The 14,002-nt window shown below is 41.6% G+C and overlaps 1 protein-coding gene across 1 annotated transcript in view; it reads left to right on the plus strand.

Moving 5' to 3' along the window:
• Positions 1-14,002, plus strand: part of slc49a4 (solute carrier family 49 member 4) — a 52,164-nt gene that overhangs the window by 795 nt on the left and 37,367 nt on the right. Inside the window, exons 2-3 of the mRNA XM_085765280.1 lie at positions 3,312-3,405; positions 13,519-13,787. Of these exons, the coding sequence (XP_085621406.1) occupies positions 3,312-3,405; positions 13,519-13,787 (363 nt within the window). The remainder of the gene's footprint in view (positions 1-3,311; positions 3,406-13,518; positions 13,788-14,002) is intronic.

The raw sequence follows: 14,002 nt of genomic DNA on the forward strand, positions 1-14,002 counted from the left end.
TTACAGAGAGCGCCTTGGAGTTTTTCTCTGTTTTTATTCCTCCTACAGTATATCCCTCTCCAAAGAGCACCTCTAACTGATAAATGAGTCCAGGAAGCGCTCCACGTTTCAACATTTTCTCATCCCTCGATGTATTATGGTTAATATTATCCTAAATGTTGACACGATTGCATTAAGATATGGCCACTTCAATTCAAATATTTGCTATTGTAGATATCAAGTCTGTCAGTGTATGTCAATATCTGATAAACTAATCAACCCTTTTTAAATTAACTGAAGTTACAGTTCATCCTCAACTACTATCCTGTTTGTTTGCTGATATTAAGTAGTTAGGCTATTAGGTATTTCCGCAAATAATTTGTCTGACATTGATATGTTTTAGTCTGGAAATATAAATAGGATTGCACAAATTATAGAATAAGTATTTTAAGTCTATATTGTGTGTGTGTGTTACAAAGAAAAATCTTAAAAAGCTAGTTACAGTAACTGTTAGTCTACTAATTACTTTTATAAGTAGGCTACATTGCAAGTTGTTGATAGATTTCTGTGAATTAATCTCTTGATTCACGTAGTGCACATGCAGGTGTATTGGCATATCGCTTTATTGCATTATAAGGGACGGTTGACAAAATTGGATCAGTCTACTGCATCATGTAAAATGTTTGTAGAAAAACAGGTGACAAGACTTAAATGTTGTTAAATCATCATCAGTCTGTGTAGAGGGGTTTTCCTGTGTTCAGTGTTCCATGTAGATGAGTTAAACCCACTTGAGAGTTAAAAAAAGTGCTCATGTGGGATGAGCAACTTCTTTAGGGCTTTTAAGACTAAGACTCAAATTTACAAGACAAGAGAATATTTTTTAAAGTGCCTTTGAGTAAAGGCAAAAAAAAAAACCCCTGAAAAAGACATCCTGACTTCAGCCACTGAGTCAGATGCTTTTCACTGAACCAGTTCCTCCACATCACCTGACCGACATGTCGTAGTTACTGCCCACTGTCTGAACTGTCAGGTGACAAAAACAGTAACGGCATCACCGTAACCAGGATGAATTAAAAACCGTGAGCAAAATATTGCCCAAGAAATTACATAACTCATCTTGTGATTCTGATTCAGCAGCAATTAAATGTCAGGGGGGTGTTTTCTTTGTTTTAGTTTAAACACAGGTTGGCGCATCATACCTGCTGCTCAGTGAGCGACAAGACTGTATGAAGTTAAATAATCCAGCGGTAGATTCCCCAACAGACCCGTAAAGTTATTGCTTATCTTAAGACCTGGCCTGCAGCTATGCCTGCCTCTGAGTCATATATTGAATTAGGGCAGCGCATTCAGCTCTCGCAAATTGTGTTAAGCCATGGTGTGACCTTACTTAAAAAATCTACGTGACATGCAGAAGCAGCAACAAGACTTAACTGTTGTCTATGATACACACTCTCACACCCACTCATACTTTGGTTCTGTTCAGACTTGTCAGTGGGGAAAATGCTGGGCTTTCCTCAGAGACCTCCCTCCACCTGAGGGCAGAAATTGTGGATGATCAACAACACGGTGGTTGCCATGTAAGAGAGGCTGGAGTCTTAAAATCAAGTCATATGTGATGAGGTCATAGCGTACTCATAATGTGCTCAGGATATGACATACATATTTGTGCTGATTCTTCACAATGTGTCAGACAGAGCTGACCCTCCCTCTTTACTGTGAGCTGGTAAACCTTGTATTTCCAGCTTGGAGCAGCTTCCCCCCAGGGGCCCCTCATCAGGTTTCAGACTTTTCATGTATGGTAGCCTAATTGCTTTTGTGTAATTAGAGGTGCAGTACAACTACAACCATCTCTGCAGCATTAGTTTAACAGGAAGCTGAAAATAATACAATTTGACTAACCAATAAGGGTTCGTTGTCAATTGTAAGAATTGAATGACATTAAAAGTTATTTTATAAGCCATCAATTATAGGTCATGAATTTAAAAAAAATCACGGGTTAGAGCCGAAGGTTGAATTTAGAGATATTCAATTTACACTTACAGTTATGTAAAACATGAAAATTAAGTGTTAAAAATTGAAGGAGCCCTGAACACTGTTTAGAGTGAGAGGCTATGTTTGTTCTCCTATATACAGTACATGTATCTGCTACCTTTGTATTGTAAAAACAGCCCACAGCATTAAAAACATCTCTTAAGTGCATTTTATTTTTATTATTAATCTGTACATTAACTCCTCAGTTTTTGCCTGCCCTATAACATAAAGCAGAGGTGTATCAAAGTTTTCAGTTTATTATCATATGACCAACAAAAGCATTCATTCCTCACATTAGAGTACCCGAGACAAGCAAAAGTTTGCTATTATTGTTTAACATGGATTGAAATGATTATTGTTATCAATTATCAAAACTGCTGCTAAATCTTAGATGTTGTTTTTTTGTTGCGTCTCTAATTAATTGACAAACTCCCCTGTATGTTTGCATTGACTGTGAAACCTCATGTAGCAGCGCAACTAATTCTTTATTGCCTGTACAATAGGCCTTGATAGGCATTAATTATCGCTTCATCATCGAAGTGTGAAGTGTTTTACTAACTAATATCCACTGAGGATTTGAATGACAAGTCCCTGTCAGTACTTTTTGGCAGTAGTGACGTGTGTCAAATATAATATAACACTCAACTGAAATGAACATTATGCAAAGTTCCTAACATGCACCATGTGGCCAGTTCTCCAATTTAGGGGTCAATAAAGTGTGATGGTTATCGCCTGGTAGTCAAAGCTTCAATAAATGACAGAGCTCATGAAAAAAAGAAGAACAGGGAAGTGGAGAGAGTATCCTTACGTGGACATCATGTGAATGAAACTGAGAATAGACACTTCCGAAGTGACGGATAAAGGTCTGTCTATAACAAGTGATATTAAAGAACAAGCGTGGGGATTCCTCTTGTGTGTTAAGTCAGAGTTATTATTGGCCATGTTAGTTTCTATGCTGCTGGGTTTCCTCTAAATTACAGAAGCACATATCAGTAGAGTTCAGCAGCACCACACATTACTTTCTCTGAGATGATTGCAGTTGAAATCGACACCTCTGTGAAACTCTGCAAACCTCCACAAAGGTCAGAGTCATTGCAGGACTGTTGCATTATGTAATCAATTCACCAAATAGAAAATACCAAATGTCTGCAGCCTCTGTAACTTGAAGATTTGAAGGTTGTCTTCATAGATAAAGAACAACAAACAACACATTCATTGAGCATGAGAAGTAATAATGCTTTGGAAATGATACACAATTTTCTTTTTAATCCACTTTCATGACCATATCTTGTGTCTTCCAGGTTTGCGGGCATCCCTCCTCCTCTCAGCCTTCTTCATGCTGCTGGGAGCAGCTCTGAGGAGCGTACCGCTGACGGAGCAGCCTCTCAGACGATGGTAAGACGCCCCCCGTAAACGCTACGGTAGCAGATGTCTCAAGCGAGGCGAGCACAGTGACGATGACGATCCTTTTGAAGGGTTTTGGAACGGCGACAAGAGAGTGACTCGTGATCTTCATTGCAGTCATAAGCCTTCCATAACGACCGTAATCAGATTTATGCGGCAAACTTTTTAAACCGGCCGCCACACCCAGTTCAGGAACGACTGTGAACATAGTTTGAGTCGCTTGCCAAAGTTAGGACATCTCCTTGTCTAATGAGTTCACCATGATTTGTGATGGAGCTGACAAGATTATGAATTTAATGGATTAGTCGGTCTACAGAAAATTAATCAGCACCTTTTCTGATGGATTGTTTCGGTCATTTTCAAGTAAAAGTGTCACACCTTCCGCCGGATGCAGCGCCTGTGAGGAACAGGAGGATTTAATGCTTGTTTTCTTCATATATCATACAAAAACTGGAAAAGATGCAGTAAACAGGTCACCTCTGGTTCTTCTCACTAGTTTTTTTGTGTTAATATTCAAAACGATTGTCCAGTTTTGCAGATGTTTGATCATAAACAAAAGAACTGGAGAAGAATGAAGTGATCTTACTTCATCCTGAGAGAATCGTCAGTCCATCCAGGAGCTGTCAAGACATTTCACTCTGAATCCTAAATGTCAACCCTTAGAGTGGCAGTAGAGGTAAAGTCAGGGCAACAGTCAGTCAATAGGACCACAAGTGTCTGGACAGAATTTAACGGCAGTCAATCCAAGAGTTGTTGAACCATTTCGGTCTGCAGCAAGTGACTGAGCGACCAGCCTTGTTTCCTAAAATAACTTCTCTACACAACTTAGCTGTTACAGTTGTGCAGGAAATGTGATTGAGACCACATTGAGGTTTCTATCAGCGTCATGAGGACAATAATTTATGTATTTGTGGAGTCAAAAGATAAAATGTTCACTGACAACATTTTTATTTCCTGGCAAAATATCTCAGTATCCACTTGTAGTGTCTCCAGCATTTTTACACTCTGTGATGCCCCAGCTGGAGGCACTATGTTTTTGGATTGTCCGTCCTGTCCTGTCCTTGTGAATGTAATATCTCAGGAGCACCTTGAGAGACTTTTTTTCAAGTTTGGCACAAATATTAAGTTGGACTCAAGAATGAATTGATTGGGGTTTTTGAGGTCAAGGTCAGCCTGACTTTGCATCGTCCTTTTCTTGTGAGTGCAGTACACCAGGAAGGCCTCAAGGGTAATGCATTACATCTGGCACATTGTATCCACTCGGACTCGGAGGATGAAGTCATCTGGATTTGGTTGGTCAAACAGAGTGAAACGATGAAGTCATGACAAGTTGCATCCAAAGCTCAAAGGTCAACTTCACTCCACATTATTCAGCGCTGTAACTCAGCAACAGAGGAGGAGATTGTGACTATATTTTCTGCAACTTAAGAGGTTGACAGAGGCATACAAGTGCTCGGGCACTCAGCAGCCTTGGTAAAGGTTAGAGAAAGATTGTGTTTTGGTTTAATACAGACAGGATTTCACAGAGGCCTCAGACACAACATGTTTATTTACATCTTTCCCCAACTTTACCTAAAGGTCTTTTGTTGCCTAAACGTAGCCACATGGACGAGGCTGTGGATGGGAACTTCGTGTGATGTTTTTTTTCTTCTGTACACTGAATACTATCCATCCTAACCACCACCAAAGACTGCTGACGAATGTACCAAGCTTCATTCATTCAAAAAAATACATTTCCTTTGAATTATTCAGACAGTTTAGTTGTATAGAAATCTTATTTCCAGGAGGTGAAGTCAGAGCGACTGACCGATAAAAGCGTAATAGTCAAAGCACCAGGATGAACATCGGTGCAACATGCATTGTTGCAGCTTCTCAGGTTGCTGTGCTGTGTTGAGCTGTATTGATTTGAGCCTAGGTCCTGTTTCCTTTCCTCCGGAGCGCAGACCTGTGACTGGGTAGAGAGGGACAGTCAGAGAGCATGTGGCTGACAGAGAGCCGTAGTCTGAGCGACACTTCAATATTGTGTGCATCCGTAACTTCTTCCTCTGTGTCCTTGCTGCCAGTTCCCTCCCTTATCAGACAGCACTCTGACAGGCCATCGCTGGACAACACAAAAGGACTCCCATTATTCTTTGTGTTAAATTTTTAGTTTCACTTATGAGCCCAGTGTCCCTCTTTTGAGAGAGTGCAACTGCTTAGATAAGGTCATTTCAATTATATAATAATGTGCCTTTTAAAAGTGTAATTTCATCGAATATTTCTGAGCAGTAATCTGTCCAATGATTCCTATTGGGCTGCACAATGAGGCCGGATATCATAAAATATCAATACATCGAGGAAATAGTTTTTCAGCATCCCATATCGCTTTTCACTCCACGGATTGCTGTAAATGATTTTGGCTTTCGGAGATCAAATAAATCAATTTTGTCTCTCAGTCTCCTTCTCCTTGTGTCTCTTGAGGCCGCAGTGAGACATTCATCAGTGGACTGAAAAGCGTAGGTTATAGTAACACAGGCTGGATCTAAGGAAGATATAATAGATGCTGTTAAAACATATTTGGCAGTAGAATAACAGTTCCCCTGTGATGCTGCCAAAGTTGAATGAGTAATTACAATTTGCTGTGAAGTGTCGAGGTTTGCAATGTGGGTTTATCGTCGCCTCGTGTGGTTGTAGCATCCTGTGCTTGCTCGTGTTTTCCTGTGATTTCAATCAAGAGTGGCATCCACCTCTATGTTCTTCTGTGCAGCAACATGTAGAGTAAACAGTCGTCGTACATGTACAGACTTGTGATCTCAGGCTGTTGACCTTGTGTAGGTCACTGCATTGCACATCAATACAGCGCTCCTGGCTCCAGGAAAATCTGAATTTCAGTCAGAAACTTGGAGACTGTGTCAAGTTTGACGATGTCTGGAATTTGTCATTTTGATTTCATTTGAGGTCTTCTAGAAAGTACTGTATGTTGCTGAAGTTTCAAATTTTATCATTAAAATCCAACCATAACCATGCCATGATTAAGAAATAGTTTATTTCAAGTCATCTTAATATTTATTTATTATAAACAAATGTTGATTGATTTATAAGAGATAAATTGAGAAAAACAACCCCTGATGGTGTCATTTAGCCTCATTCTAGTTGGCCATGAGCCAGACACAACACCTAGCACCTGTTTTTACAAGGAAAAGATCTTTTTGAGCAAAGCTGAGCTTCCTCTACAATGATACATTATCATTATAGACTGCAAATAAAGATGTTGCCTCTGTTAGGTCAGCCATCAATTTCTGAAGAGCAGTTTTGAAGCTCAGATTGGGCAGTTCTGCTGTTGCCCATATTGCCAGAACCTGACTCCATCGAACTGCTGGCTAATCCCATAATGGGCAAAGAGTTTGGGCAGGGTGTGTGAAGCCAATACTGTGGTGCATGCTTCTGATTTTAACATAGGAGTGTGTGAGAATTGACATGTGTTTTCAGCCTCAAGTGGCCATTTGAAGAACTGCAGTTTTGGCTCTTCGGTGTTATTGGGCATGATTCAAACTTGTTTGAAAACCAACAAAGCTCCTTAAAATATCTCTTCAATCATTCATCCATCCCATGCATGCATATCTATATATTGGTGCACTGATGCAAAAAGCTCCCAGAGGCTTTTACTGTAAAAGGGAAGTAGACTCAAATAGAAACAGGGCTGCAAAGAGAAACATCTTCTTCCTCTTGCATCCAGCCACACAACAGAAGCTGTCAGGTCCTCATGTCTGCAGAGCTCAAGACAAAACACGTACAAAGTTCAAAGTGTGTTGACCGGGGGGGTCAGCACGGCTGCCGGCGGTTTTTTCCCAGAGGATGATGGGGAGCAATCCTGCACAACCGTGACCTTCAGCTCTTTTGGATTCGGCATTCAAAGTGGAAAACAAGATCGCACAGTGAAAGCCAAGATAACATGAATCATACTGCAAATGTTAGTTCTGACACAGTTCAGCTTAATTTGCATATTAAATGTAGCAGGTCATCGCTCTTGAAGCTGCATTTAAATGGATGACATAGTAGATTATCACAGTAAAGAGCACGGGCTGATAGAATCGTGTTGCTCCCCCAATCACCAGTAGATGTCACTCTTTGCTTTTCAGTATTGGAGATTAAAGAACATCAAGTGTGTGAGAGCTTTTGTTCAGTGACCTGTGCTGCTGCTGCTGCTGCTGCTGCTGTGTGCTGGCTCTCAAGATGTTTTTTTTCCCCATATCAGAACAGGCTTAGACGATGATTTCAGATGACCTGGGTGAAAAGGAAGCTGGTCTTCAAGTATTTTGAATGGACAGAGTTCAAGGACATTTTTTGCAAAGCGATCAAACGGCAGCGCTTGAGTTTCCTGCCCCCCCCCCCCCATCAGGAGACAAGTGGTGACACCGTGACAGTTATTCAGGTTTAGAAACAGCAAAGTTCCCCTGACAGCCCCCTGCAGATCTGTTTGTTCCACATGCCGTTTCATGTTTGAAATGCGATTTACTTCTTTTTGTTTCTTTTTTTTTCATGCTATCCTCTCACGGAAGTAAAACAGCCTGAGTTTAGAGGGTTTTTTTTTTTTAAGGAATCAAAGGCAGTCGTAAGAAAAAACAACAACATGTGAGCAGTGGAACTTCCTCTCCTTTATAACCAGGATCTTCTGTGTAGCTGCTGCTGTCGTTGTGTTTTTGAGAAAGAACCATGTTTTGTTTTTGTGAGTTTCAGACGGGGACAGAAAAAAGCACTGTTGCATCAGTGATGATCACTGATTAGACCTCGCTGTGCAAAAGGCCGCTCTCAAATCAAACACATCAACTTTTTTACCTCACTCAATCTTGTTTGTTTTCAAGCAATGATTCTTTTCTCTTGCCCCTTTAATCTCTGTCTCTGTCTGCCCCCTCTCATATATTCAAACACATACCAGCTACAGTATGTGATTAGTAAATGTCTACCAGTGACATGACATCTCAGACTCACTCACACTGTCTTCTTACTGGCCATCAGAACGTGCTGAGGATGCTGCGGCAGGCTGTCATCTTCCTGTGACAATTGCTGTGGTGCCATTTTCCAGACTGAATTGCTCTGGCCTTTTCTGTGATGGCAGAATTGGGTCTGTCAGCTCCTGGCGGACCAGCAGCAGCAGCAGTCAAGTCCATTTCACCACAGTGCTGCCTTCTTTGTCTCATTCACCATCAGATTCCCTCTGACAGGGTTCATCAATACTGATTAACTTAATCATCTCTTGTTGAAAAAAATAGAAGCCGCCCCCCCACCCACCCCACTTCACTCTCCCTCCTCCTCCCGCCACAGTGCGGCTGCTGCGTGTGACCACTCATCCTCATGTTAGTCACCATCTGTCCTCATATCCTGTCACATTAAAGGCAATTTTCCTCTTTCTCACATCCATCCTGAGATCCTATAGACACTCAGACAGGATAATGAACTTCAATACTTTAAAATGTACTGTAGCACAAAGTTTCAAAAAAAGTGTAATAATGAAAGCTGTCACCAAAATGGGTCAGATATTATTGGTTATATCTGCTTTTTTGGTTATTTTTATAAGCAGCTGTTTGTGTTGGTGGTTGGGACAGCGTTAAACACTGATGGGATTTTGATGTTTAGAGGGTTTTGTTGACATATTATGAGTATAATTAGGGTTTATTTTTACTCTTGTTGGGTTATTGTTTGAAATTAGACAGATTGTTTTAGTTGCCTTGATAATCAGTGTTTGGACAAACCGGATTTGAGTGCTAGGTCCTGGGTGCGGAGTAATATTTGTGCCTAATGACATGATGAAGTACAACAGGTGGACCAGTCTAATATCTGGACGCTTCCCAGGCCCCAAATGAGACTGTAATCACAAGAGGCGTGATTGCAGTCCAGCACCTGACTGGCACAGAGCCGGTCTGTGCTGGTTGGGGCGTGGTGGTGTTGTCCACTCCTATACACAGTGAGTGCGGCACACAAAACAGCACACGATGACTACGCCGTCTTGAATCAGTGGCTGTGTGCTGCAGGTAAACAAGATACCATGTGTATCAACAGTATCGTCAGCTTTTCAGAGTAAAAAACACATCCACATATATCAGATGGGTGGCTGAATCCAAATAGAAAAGGTATTGTACCGGCTCCTCCAACAGTTAAAAGCTGTGGAAAGATTAAATAGCTTCACCACGGCGTCTCCACCACCTGCTGCTGCTGTTTGATTATCAGCTGATAGATTCAGTATCCTACCTGCTGCTCCACGATGCCTCCGCTCTTCCCCATTACCAAACAAGAGGCACGGCGGCGGCGGCGGCGGCCCAGCCAAATGGAGCGCAGCCACAGTGATATACCAAGTGTTGTACTTAACACAGTGTGACAGACCACAGAAAAAAACTTCTTAATCAGCCGAGCAGTTAGAGCAGCGGTGCTTACTCTAGGTACGACAGAGCTCCCCCACACTGCTTAATTTCTGTATTTTCCTTTCTCCACCTACAGCTCATTAGCCGGATCAGGTGCATTTGGCCGGTGGAGAGCTAATGAATCTGATGGGAACTGTGCGGCTGTGGAATCAATCACCCATTGATTACAGGAACAAACACATGGCCTGTCAGTTACTGGATGTTGAAAGATGCTTTTGATGACCTGGATGTGTCATGTGATAAACAACAACCCTATTAAAGACAGTTATTCAGCCATGCATTCATTTTATCCACTTATATCTGCAGGACACATTTTAGCATGCAGCAAAAATACAGCAGCTTCTTTCTTTGCAGCCTAATTAGTGTGATGAAATATTCCTATAGTTTTTTTTTTTTAGATGAAGGTAGAAATGTGTCATAACATACCATAAACAAAGCATTGTGAAGAACTGTAGGAGACACTCCAGCAATTATCTCATCATCATTTTATATAACCTAACTCCATATATTTTTAATGAAAATGAAACAAAAATGACTGTTCCGACTGAAATCGCTTATATCACAGTTGTAATCCCTACCAAAAATAATCACAATGTGTTTTTCTTGGTGCGTCAAACACTAATGTACCCTGTTGTAAACCTGCAGGTTCTTTGCACATTGAAGATGCCACAGAGCACTAACTTGATTGAGACAGGGGTATTGTTGCATGTGTTAGGTTTGATGGGTTTTTTTCCCCCATGTGAGCAGATGCATCTTTGACCTAAATCACAAAGTGGTATATTCATTCATTCATTCATTTTCTAGACTGCTTATCCTGCACTAGGGTCATGGGTGAGCTGGAGCCTATTTCAGCTAACTTCAAGCGAGAGACAAAGTGGTATATATATACTGACAAATGATGTAATGATGATAACTTGCCGGAGTGAAAATAACAGTGTGGCACCGATAATGTGGAGGATGCATCTTCTCACTTGTCACTCTTGTCTTCCATCACTTGTAATGAGATGGAGAAGAAAATAGCATAGCGGTGAATGCAGGTTGCAAGTTGATATAGAAATGACAGAGAGGCTGCAGGTCGAGAAGACCAGTGACATCAACAGCATCAACACAGGTGACCGGATGGAAACTTTGATAATGGCAGAATTATGTTTGAATGAATAAGCAGCCGATCTTTGTGTTCTGTGCAAATGATGTTTCCTCAAACAAGATTAAAAGACCACGACAATCTATCATATACTGTGTAACCCAGTTGGAAACAGTTAATTTGAAGAACTTTTCAAAGAACTCTACAAAGAAAATAAGGAGTGGGATGAATAAAAAGTAAGTGTCAGGGAATATTTTCTGAGGGTGCTGGTGGTGTGTAGGCAGGGATGCGAGCAGGTCTGAGATGTGGGAAGAGAGATATAGGGTGAACAAGCTATTCCTCCAATCAGTCTGTCAGCCACCGCGGTACTTTGTATTCTGCCATGACACATTTATCTGTCAACCCTGGAGCCCAGTGGACAGCAGTGTTAGAAACAGTTAGAGGGCAGAGAAGTGTAAGCACACTGAGGAGTGAACAAGCGAATATGTGCCTGAAGAAACTGCTTTTCTAAATGTAGGTTTTGGGTGAGCCAGCAGAACGTGTCCATTGCACTGGATGCATGCATGTGTTTTAATCTTGTTGACATTTTCTTTAAACAGATAGTTCCTGATTCAAAAAGCATTATCTTGCTGATGTCAAACTGTATGAATATGAGCTCATGTGTGACTGGTTGTGTTTGCATCTGATCTCTTAAATGGTTTTTGCAGAAAAACATGTGTCAAAAAAAAAGTATAGTTATGGTATCAGTGCAAAAACCTTAGTGTCATCTAAGCAGTAGTGTTGTGTTGTGTTTAAATGCAGTTGTCATTCCCACACAGGTGAATTTAAAAGAAAAAAAATGGTGATATTGATGATTTTTGAGTGACAGTGATGGATGCCAAAAGCATGACAGCTATTTGTCTCTCAGGGTCTCAGAGAATCCTGAAACAGTCCTATCAATCATCTTATTTAATCCAAGGTCTTGAATAATGTTTAAAATCTTAAAATATGGAACTTGTAGACATCCAGTTTCCTCCAACCAGACTGCACACAAAGATACTGAGTATAAGGATGAGCAGGAACTCTACATTTCAGATCTTAAAATCTGAAGACAAATACGCAGAATGAATCTCAACACCATAAACTGAGAATTAGCCCAGGATCTGTCTTTGTCCTCTGTCCTCCTTGTCCTTTTCTCTCTCTCTCTCTCTCTGCCTTTTCCCTCCCTCCTTCCTCACTTCCTGCCCCCCCCCCTTCCTGCTGAGCCGTCTCAAACAGCTCTGAATGAAAGGTGTCTTTACTGAGCTCACAGACAATCAATCAGCCATGCCCTGTCTCTGGTGGCTGGCTGTCTCGGTTAGACACTGCGGGAGGGGGCCGGGTGGTGGAGGTGGAGGTGGAGGTGGTGGTGGTGGTGGTGGGGGTCTGGTACCACCAGGGGACATCTCAGCGTATACCTGTCTCACACAGCAAAGTCTGAAAGTGAGACTATGACTGGGTCTCTCCCTGGAGCAGGTTGTTAACTCACCTCCCTGGAGATATTACACTGAGTTTTCATCCTTCGCCTGTCATTGCTCCATCAGATTTTTTTTTTTTTTTAACAAGAAATGTTCATTACTTGATGTCTCTATGTTTATTTTTAACTTAATGAATACACTGATGAGAGGCTCACTGCTGCAGTCATTTTTGGTTATCTTTGTTTAACAGTGGTAGATTCAATACAGTGTATTATTAATAGGCTGCACACACGAAAAAGGGTTCATAGGTTAAACACACACCCTGGAAGACTTTAAAGTTTGCAGTACAGTTTTCCTACTGAGAATTTAAAAGTCTACTACTTTGTGATTTTTTTTTTTTGCAATGTCTCTGCTGCAGCTTGAAGCTGAAATCTCATATCTGGTCAGGGACAATTTGAAGGGATAGTTCAACATTTTGGGAAATTGGTCCATTTCCATAATCCCTATAGTTTTAGGAGAAGGTTCGTTAGCTTTTAATTGTCGGTGCAAGCTGTTTTTAGAATGGCGGAGCAGAGCCATGAGCTGCTCAGAGCTACGCTACGGAGGCTCATGGAATTTCTTGGTTTCCCTCATCAAACTCTTCAAATACACAATCCAACAACTCCAAAACGCTCTGGTGACAAGTTGTGACCTGCACATTCACCACGCTATGAGATAATAACACAACGTTATGAGACAGAGTTGCTTTCGAGATAAATTCATGCAAACTGCTGATGCGCGTTCCCGTCGGGGCAGTTTTTCAGCAAGCAGTCTCTGCATTTACCTCGAAAACAACTCTTGTCTCATAACGTTCCATTATTATCTCATAGCGTGGTGAATGTGCAGTTCACAACTTGCACCGACAATTAAAGGTAACGAACCTACTCCTAAAACTATAGGGATTATGGCAATAGGCCAATTTGCCAAAATGTTGAACTATCCCTTTAAAGTTAAACATACCATGGGATCATATTGTCATGACTTTACTGATTATAGATACATACAGTGTTGAAGTTCAAACTGAAGATTAGCCAGATAAATTTAGGCTGGCGTCAGTCTTAGAATCTAAAAGCCCAATTATTATTCTAATACATGAAATTTAAATAAGTAGTAGTACTTTGGAAAATTGAAATTCTTCTCTCTGTTACAGGTTGATACACGGAGGTCAGTTTCTGAACGGTTTAGCCGGCCCAACCATCATGAGCGCCGGCCCCTATCTCTCCACTACATGGTTCGCTCCTGACCAGAGAGCCACCGCTACAGCTGTGGCCTCGCTCTTCTCCTACCTGGGAGGCGCAGCTTCCTTCATCGTCGGACCTCTGGTGGTGCCGGCCCCCAACGACACCCTGGCGGCGACCGCGGCGGCAGCGGTTTCCGACAGCTCCATCCGAGACAGGATCCAGCTGGTTATGTATGCAGGTATACCAAACAGCGAGCAAGACCCCTCCGAGGGCATGGGAGGATCGATAGCACATCATTTCCAACATCATGTCAGCCCCGTCAAGGGACACAAACACAATCAGGCGGAGGGGATCCAAGATATTTGCAGGAACACCAAAAAAAGTCCAATTATAATCTTCATAACCGCCCCTCTGAAAAATAGATTGCTGGGACTGTTATGCTTAACTGATTCA

The sequence above is a fragment of the Trachurus japonicus genome, chromosome 21 (assembly GCF_045865225.1).
Source record: "Trachurus japonicus isolate A0001 chromosome 21, Traja_1.0".
In the NCBI taxonomy this organism is placed as follows: domain Eukaryota; kingdom Metazoa; phylum Chordata; class Actinopteri; order Carangiformes; family Carangidae; genus Trachurus; species Trachurus japonicus.